The sequence below is a fragment of the Arvicanthis niloticus genome, chromosome 15, assembly GCF_011762505.2.
Source record: "Arvicanthis niloticus isolate mArvNil1 chromosome 15, mArvNil1.pat.X, whole genome shotgun sequence".
Lineage (NCBI taxonomy): Eukaryota > Metazoa > Chordata > Mammalia > Rodentia > Muridae > Arvicanthis > Arvicanthis niloticus.
In genome coordinates this window covers 9290455-9305492 of record NC_047672.1, presented here as the reverse complement: position 1 = coordinate 9305492, position 15038 = coordinate 9290455, and the positions used below count along the sequence as shown (strand labels likewise).

The following is a 15038-nucleotide window of genomic DNA, read 5'->3' as shown; positions in this document are numbered from 1 at the left end:
TTGTACTGGTACATGACTCTCACCACGGTTTATTATACTGGCGGTGCTGATGGTCTCTGACAAGAAGGCACTCAGCCAGCATGATGTATCTTATGATGAGGGAGGGAGAGACCGTAGTAGAAGCACATTTTATGTGAAGGAAAAGCACTTTCATTGCAAGCGTGTGGTAACAGTGACTCCTTTATCATAGACAAAAGAAACACCCTCACTGCCTGGCAGTGATGATGCATGCCTTTAATCCCAGCACTCAGGAGAGAGGCAGAGGCAGGTGGATCTCTTGAGTTCAAGGCCAGCCTCGTCTCTAGAACTAGTTCTAGGACAGCCAGGGCTACATAGAGAAGAAACCCTGTCTTTAAAAAAAAAACACAGCCAACCAGTCAAGCAAAAGAACTGTTTACAACTGAACCATTGGCCCTAATTATCTCATTACTCACAGAGAAGGAGCTCCCCAAGGCCTAGGATAGTGTTTCTCCACGTAGTCAGTTAGCAGTTCATTTCCTGAGTGTAGCCTGTAGGGAGAGTTGAAGGGCACTGTGGCGTATGTTTGATAGGATACTGGCCTGAGCAGACTCTACCTTCAGTGTCTCCTGATTCTAGAGTGGTAGTAACTCGGTCTTACCTAGTTGTCCAGGGCTGGCCTTAAAGTTGCTCTAGCAATCCTCCTGCCTCAGCCTCCTGATTATAAGCTTGCATCACCAGGCCTGTCTTAAGGTATTTGAGTTTGCTTGTTTGTTTACTTGCTTTGTTAATTATGTATGCGGGTGTTTTGCCTGCATGCATGTGTGCATACCACATGTGTGCCTGGACATGTATGTGTGCGTACCACATGTGTGCCTGGAGACCAGAGAGGGCTTCGGAGTCCCTGGGACTGGAGTCATAAACAGTTGTGAGTACTCGTGTGGGTGCTGGAAACAAAACCTGAGTTCTCTGAAGGAGCGGCTGTTCCCTTAACTGCTGAGCTATCTCTCCAGTCCCCAGTAGTTGATTTCACAAATTCTTTAATGAAAGCTCCAGGTCTATTAGCTTTCTAGAAAGACAGTAGATAGTAGAGCACAGTGTTGCCGTTTTTATTGTTCATAGCTTGTCGATTAGAAGGACTGCTCCTAGGACACAAGCATCGTTTTTATGATATGTGAACAGTCAGGTTAAAAATTCTTTGACTTAACTGTCCCTTTAAAGGGATCGTGTTTCTTATGAGCACATAGTTCTTCTGAGTGTATTCTTCTGCCGTACAGAGATCACACCCCCTCTAGGTTTAGGGTAATTGTAGTGCCGAGGATTGTTAAGGACTCTGACTTGTATCATGTGGTTCTTGACAGAGTATTACTAAATTGTCTTCCTTTTTTGCAGTGGAAGAAGTTGTTCCGAGTGTAATTGAGCCCTCCTTTGGCCTGGGCAGGATCATGTACACCGTATTGGAACATACATTCCATATCCGAGAGGGAGATGAACAGAGAACGGTGAGCTGCCCTGGAATGAGTTCTTAGGTGGAGCTTTCCTGGCATTCAGGTGCTGAGGCAGTAGGAGTTTATAAAAAGCTTTTCAACCCTCAGGTTTTCTCTTCATTTGATGACCCTGCCTCGTGGCCCCATGCCCTCCACTCTCTCCTCCACCTTGTGAGCCTTTGTCATCTTACTGTCTGTGGAAGGTGTACTCCTGTAGCTGCTAGCAGATCTCCAGGAAGATAATCAAAAGGCTAGCCAGAAAAGAGAGAGCTGTTGTCTGTCTTATTGGTTAAAGGAAGTCTCAGTCACATGTAGCGGAGCACACAGGGAACGGTGGATATCAACCCACAGTTCTCTGTGAAACATCAGGCGTTGAAGAGTGAACTGGTGAATTCTTGGTGCCCGCCCGAGTTCTAGAAAGTCTTACACACTATTATACTACGCAGCTAATACTATTGCCCTTTTAATGTCTGCACTGAAGCTGCATCTTCAGCCTGACATGAGGGAGTAGCTGTTCTTCGTTTGGCAAATAGTAAGAACCTGGCCCAGACAGCAGATACAACCATGGCGAGGAGTGATGGCGTGCCTAACTGAAGGGCTTGCTTAGGTGTCAATTTTGCCTCATGTTTTTCTGCTTATTTTTCTAATAGAAAGGTTTTTAGTTTTTAAGAAAAAAATCTTTTGGCTGTTTTTTTTTTTTAATTGAACAATATTGATACAACTAGAGCTTTAATAGACACTTTATAAAGGGTAAACAAGAATAAATTAGTCACCCGATTACGAATTGCATAGTCCCTCCATGAAGAGAAATTTGATTAGGCTGTGGGAAGCCAAAAATGTTTCTGAATTATTAGCACCCACTTACTTAATCCATTTGCCTACAAATTTGGTATGAAAACATTTCTAGTGAAATTAAAAAAAAAATCTGTAAAGGCAAGTTCCTGCTTGATTCTGTAAAATAGAATTATCCCAGGCTTAAGGAGGAAGCTGGGTCCCAGATGTCCTATGATGTAGCCTGTGCACTGCCCAAGCACCAGGTCCCCTTGTAGCGGGATATTTGTATTGTTTGCCGTTGGGGGTGGGGGTGGGGCGTTGGTGGTCATTAAGCTTTAAGCAGGAGCTAGCCTCAACTCTGTCATTCAGTGATTTAATGAACACATCCACTCACTCCCAAGTTGTGTGTTCTTGCCTTCAAATGAACCTTTTGTACAAGTACCGTTTGAGCTGAACTGCCTTCAGCTCTCATTTTCAACCCAAAATGGTCCGGAAAAAGCTGGCTTACCTGCCGCAGAACATCTGCTCTCCTTGATTTTGAGTTCATGCACAGCGTAGGAGACTGGACCATTTACTCCCTGTATGCTGATACAGGTATTTTGCTAGTGAAGTGGTCTAAGTTACCTACTGAGTATAACTACACTGTGCTTTGGGACAATAATAATTACTTATAAACTAACATTTGAATTTCTTTCTTTTAAAACCATCTAGTTCTTCAGTTTCCCTGCTGTGGTTGCTCCATTCAAATGTTCTGTCCTTCCACTGAGCCAGAACCAAGAGTTTATGCCATTTGTCAAGGAATTATGTAAGCAAATCCAGTTGGGTAATCTCCATGGGAACACTGTCATGCACTCTCAGTTTTACAGAATGTATCATTTGTTTGAGTAAAAGCATAGATTGACTGAATAAATGGGATTTTAGCTTCTGCTTATAACAGAGCCTACTTGCTCAGATGTCTTGGCGTTGGTGAGTCAGGAATCAGCCTTAAGGATTCCTTGCTGCTCTTATTGACTGTGGTACTGTCTTCCCCAAACCCTAGTGGAATGCAGTGCCCTGCTGGATCTACAGCACCACAAAGGAGCCCAGGAGTGCTGGCCCCTTACCTCTGCATGAGCAGCTCGGGGATGTGCAGTCAGGGATGCAAAGCAGCATCCCACCTCAGCACCTTAAGGCCTCCTTCCTGTGCAGCTGTGTCGGGAGGGGATGGGATAACAGGGCAGTCTGGGCTCCTGCAGGGGACTTAGTAAGCACCCGTGTAGCTGGGCCTACTGCTTTCTTGTCTCGGGGTCCTTATGTTTCCTGGGCTTCCGGGCCTGCGTTCAGATGACTGAACTGAGAGTTACTGCAGTATCTCACTCTTGGCTTACGTTGTTTTCAATAGCGGAAGCTCTGACCAGGAACGGCGTGTCTCATAAAGTAGATGATTCCTCTGGGTCTATCGGGAGGCGCTATGCAAGAACTGATGAGATTGGCGTGGCTTTCGGCATCACCATTGACTTTGATACAGTGAACAAGACCCCACACACTGCAACTCTGAGGGACCGAGACTCCATGAGACAGATAAGGGCAGAGGTGACTGATCTTCTCTGACACATTATTTAATCTTAGACATGTTCACAGCTTCCTCCTGGCTTGAATTGGACTTAGCTATATTTATATTCATGGGTTTGTTTTTTTGTAGTATTAATTATCAGTTTGTATCAGACAAAGCCCAGATTCCCAGAACTGTTGGTTTAATTATGAAAATTCCCATTAACGTTTCTCTAATATTGTATAGTCGTTTGGATTGCTCACGCTCCTTTCTCCGTCAGTCCGTCTTTACACATGGTTGTTTATTAGGCTAGGGAAGTATCATCCTCTGAGGCTGTTGCCATAGTTCTACCGGCGAGCTTTGGGGACTTAGCATCTTTATCATCATGTTTCTATAGAAACGTACAAATGTGTATAAACTTAGTGTTAGCCCATTGGAGATGGAATCTTCCTGTAGTTTTATGTAAAGAGAGGGAACACTGGGGTAGGACAAGCACAGAAGGGTGGCTGAGTGGTTCAGGGTGTGGCTGGAGGGGGCACTGTCACTAGCAATCTCCTGGCTCATGTATTAGCTTTGAACAGGTATTTATCGAGAGTACTAATTAGTATTCAGCTTGATACAGTTTTATAATAAGGAAAATAGAAATAAAAACTGCTTTTATCCGAAAGGGTTTCATGAATCATGGCTGGCTTGTCTGTCTGTATACAGCAGTCCTGGCTGCTCTGCCTCCATCCCCAGTGGCTGCACCTCTCAGTGTGAGTTCCAGATCAGCCCCAACATCAGCATTTCCTGTGAACTTGCTAGAGTTTCAAAACCTCCACCCCAGACTTGCCCACCCTTTAGCCAGGGACAGGGAAGGGTAGCAGAACGGCTTAACAAGCTCTGCTTAGGCTGCTCTTCCACACCTGACTTTGTAAGCCACTGCCGGAGGCCACTGTCACTGCGTATGGCTGGGCAGCAGCTGGCCCAGCTGCACTGCATAGACTTAATTAAATACGGGAGTTCAATGTAACAGCCGTGAAATAACTTGAGATACAGAATGGCATGAGAAGCTTCTGGCAGAGCCGAGCTGTGGGGGGAGTGCATAGGCTTAGTGGACTTGGGCAAAGATCCCAGCCTGGGAGGGAGTGGGCGTAAGTAAGGAAACAAACACAGCTTATAAAGGACAGCATCATGTGTATGTGTATATATATATATATACATGGTATGCAGTATATTCATAGATAGATGGTGTTTTGCTCTGTACTGCATATAATTCAGGGCAAGTACTCTTCACAAATGTAAAGTTGGCTAATGCTTGGACTTCTTTTCTCTTCCCAGGTCTCTGAACTGCCCAGTGTGGTCCGTGACCTGGCCAATGGCAACATCACCTGGGCTGATGTGGAGGCCAGGTACCCGCTCTTTGAAGGGCAAGAGACTGGCAAGAAGGAGACAGTAGAGGAGTGAGGACAGCTGGCAGCTCATGACCACCTGCTAATAAATAACTCATCATGTTCACTACACAGGACAGTGTGACTGCTTCCAGGGACGTTTTCCTCAGTGGCTGCTTGATTTTACCCCCACAATTAAAGTTGAAGGAATTCTGAACACATTTATAATCCATCTGTTGTGTTTCCATTTTTTTTAGCGAGACGTTTTCTCAGACATTTGTTTAGATGTGCTTGTGTTTAGCATGGTACATCTTTTAAAATTAACAGTGTTTTTGGAGTATTGTTCGTACGCTACAAATTATTTTAAGTATGCAATTTAACGTACTTATAGTTATACAACCACAGTCCATCTTTAGAGTATTACAGCCCAAAGGATTCTTATGCCCGTGTGTCGTAAGCTTCCGTTGCCACCTCAGCTCCCAGCAGCCATCAGTCGGCTACCTGTCGATGAGCAGGTGATCCTCTGTGCCAGAGAGACCGCTGTCTCCAGCCAGGAGAGTGGCTGCTGGGAAAGACTCTGCATGGAGAAGGCTGGAGGACTTTTGTCTACTCTGTACTCTAGAAGTCACTGAGTTCTTGAGGCCAAAAGAGCCCCAGCTTGCTTGTCTGCCTTAGCAGTTCCCAGTATCTTACAGTTGTTTGTAGTTTGGGCTTTGCTTCTGTCTGTGTGCTTTGCTGCTAGTACATTTTTTGTGTAGAACACTGAGACACCATGGAACAAATAACTTCAAGGAAGTAGAATTTGTAGAATTAAAGCCTCATCTGGCTCCCTAGCTCTTTCCTGTCCAGGTCTGGGACTGCTGGCCCCAGCCACCCTTGCTGTGCTGACCACAGTGCTGCAGGTGCCAGGGTCTCGGCAAAGACCCTGGACTAGTGGGGACTAGTTTTGTACTCAGGGTGGAGACTGGAGCTTGGGGTGTTGTGCCTTTTAACAAAGCCTCAGCCCTAGCCCTCAGCGTTGAGTTTATAAACAGACCTTGTTGGGAAGAAATCCTTGTACCAGGGCTGATTTGCTTTCTCTCTGGTGCTTCTGTGAGCATTTGTTATTAAATTAGAATGAACTGTACTTTAAGTGAACTCACTGTCCAGGGACCCCCTCTCCCCTCACATACTATACACTAGCACTCTCCCTTCTTCCATGTGCTTTACAGTACGTCTCACCATAGCAAAACAATCAGCTCAGACTGATGAGCTTGTCAATAGAGTAAACCTACCGTGGGATTTACGTGCCTTGCACCATAAAGGGATTCCAGCCAAAGCTAAAGCTCTCTTCTGTTTGACCCGTTCATCTCGAGCTACAGTCTGTGCGTGATCTGCAAGGCCACCCTTGCTCTGCCCTCCCTCTAGGTGCAGGTGTGCAGTCCTCCCCAGAGAACTATGCCTTCTCTGAGATGGATGTCCCCAGAGAAGACCATGGACAACAGCTCTGACCGTTGATTGCTTTTGCACCCTACTCAACTGGACTTAAGCACAGGCGTGCAAAGCACTGTGTTCTAGATGAACAGGCCCTTTGCACACATTTCTGCTCATGCCCATTGGTGTTTTAAAGCCCACATATTTCTTGATGTTCTTTTAAGACTTTAGATTTTTAAAAAACATTTTTGTTTCAAACCTGTGCGTCAAGTGGCCAGCTGAACATAGCTAGATTACCTGGCTCAGAAGCCATTCTTCCCTTCCTAACAGTGATGCAGTGACTCGGACTGATTCCATGAAACTCCACCCAGTAGTAAGAGTTCTTTCTTTACAGCTTAGGTTGGGCTTAGGTCACTTGGCCAAGCTTAACAGTTATGTGTACAGTGTATGTCTGCCTTCTGTGGGAGTCTGACACCTTAACGATACCTGCAAGCCATGGCAGCAAAGCACTGAGTATAGATAGACATTCCAGAAAGGGACTTGCTACCAAGATGGGAAAACACCGATCTTGCTGATGTCATGAGGTGGTGGTGCTTCCAGATCTAGGTGATGAGAACACGGTCACCAGGCCTTCATCCTATACCTTAGGATGACATTGACAACTGTAATCTCAGTGAGAGGCTCTAGAGTGTGTGCCTGAGGACCACATGCCCTGGAGAAAGGCTCCAGTTACTTTAGGCTGTATTGGTACCATTACCACACAGTTTGCACCCTTGGTGAAAGTCTGTTTTAAGAAGGTGTTTGGGACATTTGGCCAACATGGACATGAAATTGAATTAAAAGATTCTGTAAGTAAACGAATAATCGTGCTTTGCCTCAAAATCCACCTCCTGTTGCCTTTCCAGTAAGTCTTGGTTATCTGGCTGCCTCTAAGCAGTAACCGTGTTAAGTCATGTGGATGGAACTAATGCCTTCTCAGGAAATTAGGGTGCTGACTTCAGAGCTGTAGCAGGGTTTGCCTGAGAGGAGCACCCTGCAGCCTCACCCTCCTGCCTACAAACCCTTCCCCAGGTGGGTATGTTGAAGAATGCATCTTTCTGAGCTCCGTTGCTTCCAATTGTGATTCTCAACCCTGGCTGAGTGTTGGAACACCTCGAACTTGAAAAACACTGTCTTCTGAGCCCCACTAGGAAGTTTTTCTAGGGTGGATTTTGAGTGTCCAGTGCTTGAGGAGGTCCCTCAGAGAGCTGCTACTTACTACTGTAGCCCTAGGGGACTTTCTTGCTTTGGGAAGGCCGAGCTCCTGCCACAGGTCTTTTAGGCTGAATTTCATGAGTGGGATGAGCACTGGGGTTTTAGTTTCCCTGAGAGTCTTTTTGGAGCTTCATCTTTGCTGGGTTGGAATGGTAGACTCAGAGAGCAGAGAAGTAGAGGGGGATCTGTGCCCGAAGCATCTGCTTTCCAGTTCTCTCCCAGCATCCCTCAAGGCAGCCTCCCTTAACTCTTGTGCCTCCCTCTCAGGCCAGGAAGAGGAGCCCAGCTCCCCGCACCTGGACTCAGCACAGGGAAGCCAGTATAGATCTTCCTCTGCATTTGATAGATCTTACAACTCAATCACCAACAATGAGTGTAAAATGGTTATGCTAACTAAAACAATTCAGGCTAATTAAAACAGTTCCGGGCTCATCAAAGCTCACTGCTTTGCATCCAAGTGCATTAAGTGGCAGATTAAGTAGAATAAAATTGTGTGTGTGGGTGGGTGGTGGCTCCACTGACAAAATCTAACCTAAACATTTAGGGGACTGCGGTTTTGAGCCAAGCTTGCAAATTCATGTGTCCCATTGACCTATCCATCCTCAGGACTGACTCTCATGACTCAAGAAGACCATTAACCCACCTGTACCCCAGATATAAACTGGGTGCCTTCTTACCGCCTTCTCAGCCACCTCTGTCTCACCACCATCATCACCATGTGTTTTATTGGAAAGACTTGTCTAAATTCCTTGTCACTCACAGTCTACACCACGCACAGTAATACAATGATTTCATTCTGCCCTTAAACTCTGATTTTCATTTCCCTCTGGGAGGGAACACTGTATTCTATCCCTCTCTAACCCACTACCACCCCCCACCCCCATGGGCCCTTTCCTGCTGCCCATGAACCTCATGCCCCTTTCCTGTCACCACTGCTGCTGAGGTGAACTCACCCAAAGGGCCAAAGCATTCAAAAGGAGAAGCAATACACAGTGTTTGGTGTTAAAGTCGGTTTACTTTGAAATGACTGCCCCTTGCATATCATACACCTCAACCTTGACTAGACCTCAAATCTCTAGCCAGCAGGAAGCTGGAAGCCACTAGACAGATGATCAGATTCTGTGGAGACTACTTTTTAGGGGAATGAAACCAATCCCTCAGAAATCCCAAGCTGGAGAAACTTCAGCTCATTGTGAACCGTAAACCGTCTTTTCAGTTGACAAGTAAATGACGGGACTAGGAAACTATTTTTTTAAAATTATCACAAAATGTAGGCAATCAATGTAAGACCCTCTAAAATGTGTGCTCTGAGAAAAGGTTCTGTGTGGACACTAGAAGACTCTGAGCCTGAGGACCCCAGAAAAAGTAGATTATCTGTTAACAGGATTGGCTTCTCGGAGCTGGACTATACGCGGTCCTGCCTGCAATACCTCGCCAGGTTGGGCAAATGGCTCCAGTCCACTGTGAGGGTGGCTCCTGAGGTATGTCATCTCTGACTTGGAAAAGTAGGGCCACCTGGTGCAGTTGATGTTGGTAGATACTGGGGTTTCGTGGGTGCATGCAGAGGTGTTCCGGTTCTTATGGCCAGGAACAAGGAATTGGACAGCTGATTCCAACTCCACCCACCACTCCCCCAACACACACAAAAGCCAATAACACAATAACACAAAACAATAACACAAAAGCCAACAACAAAAGTCTATGCCACACGTGTGTTATAGACTCCATGGGGCTGTTCGATGGATCGCGGAAAGCTGGATGTGGGAGAGCTGGAACTAACTGTCATGATGTCTCTGGTTTCCTACGTAACCCTTTATTGCCCACTTCTGAGTATAACCAAACATCCTTCCTTGTGACTATTGGATAAAATCCTTTGGGGAGTGTACAATAGCTTCTACCGAAGACTAAGAGTGTCATCAGACAGCATCTGTGGTCTATAAAGGAGCCTTTTCTGATTTGCTGTAATCCGCTCACCTGGTATTTCCACCAATGTATAATTTTTAAAGACCTTGATAAGTTCCCTTTGCTTTGTTACCATGTTGGAACATGTTTTGTCGTTGCTTTTCTGCTTTTCTGTTGAAGTAGCATGAATTATCTGTGTTCCTGCACCATGGTCACTCATATTTGACACCAGAATAAACTGTAGCGTCCATTTTGAGGTGAGAGCTGTGCCTGCATTTAAAGCAGGCAGTTGGTAAGCAGCAGCAGAGCAGAGATAGTTAGAAAAAGATCCATTTCCAAAGGAGAAGGACAGAGAATGGGAAGCTTAGCTGGCCAGGCGGTATGGGGTTGGAGCTTTGGCATCCAGCATCCTAGACACTGGGGGTCTTTTGTATAGTCTGGGCTTCCTGACAGTGCTCCATTACATGTTTCTGAGTCACAGGTCACCTTCAGACTCTGGAGTGTCCCTGTGCCTGCATCAATGGTTCCAGCAAGTCCTAGTGGGCTCTGCTGATGTGTATTTTCTCTATGCTAATTTCACAGCCTTCGTGTAAATCCTTTGGTCCTCCGTCTTCACTTACATGGAGGAGCAAGGAGAAGGCACACAGGACACAGGCAAAGGGCCTGGAAATTCATTCTGTTGCCTGCTCATGTGCAGTTCACGTGTCCTGAGTGGAGTTCAGGTCTGAGTGGGACTCAGAGCTCCCATGATTCCACCTGCTACTAAAGTTCCCCCGCTCCTACTAATCAGGCGAGAGCATCACTGGCTTAAGTTTTCCTTAGTGTGAGGAGGCACTTTCTAAACTGGGCTTCCTGGCTCCTTTAAAGATTTCTATAAAAGTCTGGACTTTTCTGTTGAAGAGGGTGTTGCGTTTCCCAGGTGTTCACAGCCCAAAGGAAATTCAGATCTGCCTGCCAGTCCCAGAAGAGCCTCTCACCAGACATGTCTCCTTGGGTGACTCTCTCTAGTACCTGCGCTTCATGCTCTCAGATATAAAGACCTAGACATGCAAGTCTAAAAAGAGCTTGAGGGTCACTTAGAGTCTGTCTCAAGTGTATCTATCTTTAAATAAAATACATTTGAAGACATCAGGGCTGGGTGTCCATTTGCTTAGACCCACAGCATGGTCTCCACGAAGTGCATTCCGGAGAGACAAGCGGCAGTGTGAATTCTTGTAAGTAGCAGGTACTTGGGTAGTCAGGGTGCATACGGAAGGGCCACTGCAGCGATGCTCCTGGCTCCCCACTCGGCTTTCCTCAGAGAACTCAGAGGATGGAACTTGAGGTTACTGGCAAACAGTGATGAGTCTGAATTGTTCTGCCCTCCTAGGCAGAGGATCCTCTGTGGGCTCCATGATGCTGAGGTGCTGATGGGAGGCTGGGCCTTGGAGAACCAGAGGAAGCTTTACCTAGTGCCCTGCAAAGTGAGTTGAGAGCAATTTGTTACTTTGACACCTTCCCAGCAAAATTTCCAGTGATGGGCAATTTTATTTCCAGATCAAGAGTCATTAGCTCGCCCCTGCCTATGCTTACTTGTGGATTCAACCAGCAGGTACTGAGATGGGACTCAGGCCTCTGCCTGGGAAGGTCCCTCATACTCCGGCTCGCTTCCCAAGCTGCAGGTGCTGACATTAGGGGTCACCACTCCTTTATTCCAGCCGCATGTACAGTGCAGGTGCTCGCTTGTATAGTGAGACAATTTGGGGTGAACATTTAATTTATTGTTCAAAACAGGACACATGAGAGGGCCAGGACACAGTTGTAAACTTGTCTGGTGGCATCCTTAGATGCCGATGAAGTGCAGACTGCACCCGCTGCCATTGGGAAGTCAGGTTCCATCGGGGCTCGAGTCCTCCAATGAGATGATAGCTAAGATACAGACAGGATCTTACTATATCACTGTGGCTTTGAACTTGATACATAGCCAAGCTGGCCTTGAACTTAATATCTGCCCACCTCTTCCTCTGGAGTGCTGAGATTGCTGTTGCAATCCACTACATCCTCAGGAAGGGGTCATGCCATTTATTTAGTGGTGCTGTGGGTCAAGCCTGGGGCCTTTGGTATTAGGCAAAACACTCTACCAAAGAACTACACCCCGAGTCCTCTGCTGAAGATTCTCTGGGATGTGACAGAAATACCCACCAGATCCTCATTTCTGTCATTCCTGTGAAGTGGGAAAGAGGGGAGGCTGTGTTGGGAACTGGGTTTTGGCTCCAGTGGGAGATCAGGATGGAGATGGAATGAAGAATAGGTTTTTCCCTTTGCCAATGCTGATTGCTTTCTCTGTGCCCTTGGTCTGCCTTGCTAACACTGGACTCCTGTGGGTTAACCCAGCTGTGAGTGGAACAGTAAGAATAAGAACATTAAGAAGGGACAGATGTTCAGTGAATGGTTAAAGAGTTCTAGGAGGCAGGAAGGGACAGCACAGTCCCCAGGGATACTTAGCCCAGCAGTAGCATCTGTTGTAGGGGCACCTAGAGGCCCATGTCTGACTAGAAGTAATGATCTCTGAAAGGGGCTGTTGGTCAGGCTTTGCCAGATAGAGGCCGAGGCCATTGGTGGTTCTGTGATGAGCACCGTGCTTGAGCCCTGTGTGGAGAACTTTACGGTGCTTATGACATCTGCTAGAAAACCTGGAGAGATCCGCCCCTGAAAGGTGGAGAGATCCGCCCACTCCTCATGTTAATTAACATCTTTAAGTGATGCTGACCCTCCCCCCCACAAGAGAACAAGGGGTGACCTCAGGGGCAGAGTCTAGAAACCATACTGTCCATACTGATGAACAAATAAATGCATGTGTTAAACAGGTCTCCTCTGCTCCTGCTACAGCTGTCCTCATCCACTAGAGGATTCAGAGAAGCCCGTCTCACCCTGGCTTTCTATAGCATCCATACACACACACAGTGGAAAAGGGACTTGGAATGACCTCCTTCCTGTTAGCTCATGCTCAGAACTCACAGCTATCACAGAGCATCGTACTAGCTCTGGTTCCCAGGTCCACTGAGTCTTCAAACACACCACTCTAGAGAGACCTGTTTTCCCATCTCTGGATGAGTATATATTTGTGTTTGTTTGTTTGTTTGTTTGTTTGTTTTGTACTGTCTTAACTCTAACAGAATCTAATTTCTCCATGCCATGTCAGCCACCTTCCACAGGATCCTGGGGCTCTCAGAGGCTTAGGCCTTCAGTAGCTAGCTTTTCTACCAAAGCACCCTGGGAAATGCTCTCCTCATCCCCCAACTTATGCCACACAGATGCTCTATTACTCCCCACAATTATAATTTACAAACCCAGCAGGCACTTTCTGGCCCTCCTTTAGGAAGCGCCCCCCAGCTTAGAACTAGGTTGGGGCTGGGCTGGGGTGGGGCTGGGCTGGGCTGGGCTGGGGCTGGGGTGGGGCTGAGGTGGGGTGGGGCTGGGCTGGGCTGGGCTGGGACTGGGGCTCAGGCTGGGGTGGGGCTGGGGCTGAAGTCTCACGCCCATTGGATTAGGATGAGGAATTTGCCCTATATGCTCTCTAGTCTTTCCCAGCTTTCTAGAGTAGGGTGGGTGGAAGGGTTAAACAAATGCCTGAGGGCCTGCAGGATCTGGGTGTTGGAAGTTGTTCTAACAGAGTCTGATAATGAGGCCTCTTTCCAGAAAGGCCACTCGTTGAGGGACTAACAGCACAGAAGACTGCCGGATGGTAATCAGGACTGACTGGGCTGTAGGGAGCAGATGTTGAGGGAGGTTAATGAGTGGAGACCCAGAGAGATGGCCTAATGTCTCTGGTGGCATTTTGAGGACACCACTCATCCAGGGCCATGACCAGGGAGGGCCTAGGGAGCAGAGCAGGGCTGAGGCGAAATTTCTACCCAACTGGTCTATAACTCGAGGCTTCTCATGGTGCTGGCATGGGTAGCGTTGCCCCAACCAGCATAGATCACAGACCCCTGAACCCTCTAGTAATAATGAGTGATACTTAGGAGGGCATCTGAGGAGCACTGATGGGTGGTACTGAGAAGGAGGGCATCTGAGGAGCACTGATGGGTGGTACCAAGGAGAACATCTGAGGAACATGGGTGGGTGGTACTGAGGCTCTGTGGCATCGGCTCTGATAAAGTCCCCTGTCTCTTCCAGTCTCAACAGCTCTTCATATAGCCTCTTGGGGCAAGCCATTCACACCTCTTTGCTCTAAGAGAGCATCCGAGATGCTAATGAATTCAGCCCTCACTGCTCCTCCAACTAGGCAGGGAGACTTTGCGGGGCATGCATGACTTTTGTCCCTGCAGAAACCTAAGCTTAGGCACTTCTGCCACCTACCTCCCCAATGACAAGAGAAACAGAGCCACAACCTTGCCCACAGCACTCTAGAGCACTGCCAAGTGGGAGCCGCCTCTTCAGCAGCTCCCACCATTATCTCATACACGAATCGGGGAGCAGTCGCCAAATACACGCTGTGTGGGGATGCAAAGCTTGTCACAGGGTCGTTTTCAGCTCATTCTTTTCAGTCGATATAAAACGGGCTTAAGAGGCGTCTGATAGAGCATGTTGGATGGTAGATCGCTGTGCGATTTGGGACCTACATCTCAGAAGCATCATATAAATGTGAGTGGCGTGCCCACGGCTGCTTGTTTATTTGAAAAGCCTCAGCACATACAGCTGTAAAAAAGGAAAGATGGAGAGAAGGAAAGAAACTGATCTCCATTCTTGTTGTAAAATGCATCCATGGATTCCTGAACAATTAAGCTTCCATGCATTTGTTTGAGGTGTGATATCAATATGATTTCCACTCTAGGTTTAGCAATTACTTATAAAAATTGTCTATAATAGTCAATATCTAGGGCTGGCAAAATGGCTCAGCAGGTAATGGTGCTTGCCCCAAAGCAAGACGGCCCGAGTTTGATCCTAAGGACCCACGAATGGTGAAGAGAGAAGACTGTCTTCCAAAATTTTTCCTCTGACTCCACACGCAAACAATGGCACACAAACACTCCCCCCATATGAAATAAGAAAGTGTTTGTTTTTTTAAAAAAGTTTTCAATATCCAATGCGGCTTTAATAAATTGTTTATACTTAAAAATACTTTTAAGCATGTCTATAATCCTAGCGATCAGAAGACAGAGGCAGGATTTTAAGTTCAAGGCAAGCCTGAGCTACTCAGCAAGTAATGAGTCCAGCCTGAGCTAAGGAGTGAGGTCCTGTCCAGCAAATTCAAAAAATAAAAGTTGTGATAGGCCAATCTAGAAGACTTTTAAAAATCCCAAGAGTCTCCAGGAAGTGGTGGCGGTGGCGCATGCCTTTAATCCCAGCACTTGGGAGGCAGAGGCA

The 15038-nt window shown here is 46.9% G+C and overlaps 2 protein-coding genes across 3 annotated transcripts in view; one reads left to right on the top strand and one right to left on the bottom strand.

Annotated features, from left to right (window-relative positions):
• The window catches only part of Gars1 (glycyl-tRNA synthetase 1), a 39748-nt gene extending 34400 nt beyond the window's left edge, over window positions 1-5348 (top strand). For both annotated transcript variants that reach the window (XM_076913311.1, XM_076913312.1), the window contains exons 14-17: window positions 1351-1460; window positions 2931-3024; window positions 3601-3791; window positions 5071-5348. In XM_076913311.1, the coding sequence (XP_076769426.1) occupies window positions 1351-1460; window positions 2931-3024; window positions 3601-3791; window positions 5071-5196 (521 nt within the window). In that variant the 3' untranslated portion in view covers window positions 5197-5348. The remainder of the gene's footprint in view (window positions 1-1350; window positions 1461-2930; window positions 3025-3600; window positions 3792-5070) is intronic.
• Window positions 5349-9760: 4412 nt separating this feature from the next.
• The window catches only part of Crhr2 (corticotropin releasing hormone receptor 2), a 47929-nt gene continuing 42651 nt past the window's right edge, over window positions 9761-15038 (bottom strand). Inside the window, exon 14 of the transcript XR_013104007.1 lies at window positions 9761-11145. The gene's annotated coding sequence lies outside the window, so the exon portion shown is untranslated. The remainder of the gene's footprint in view (window positions 11146-15038) is intronic.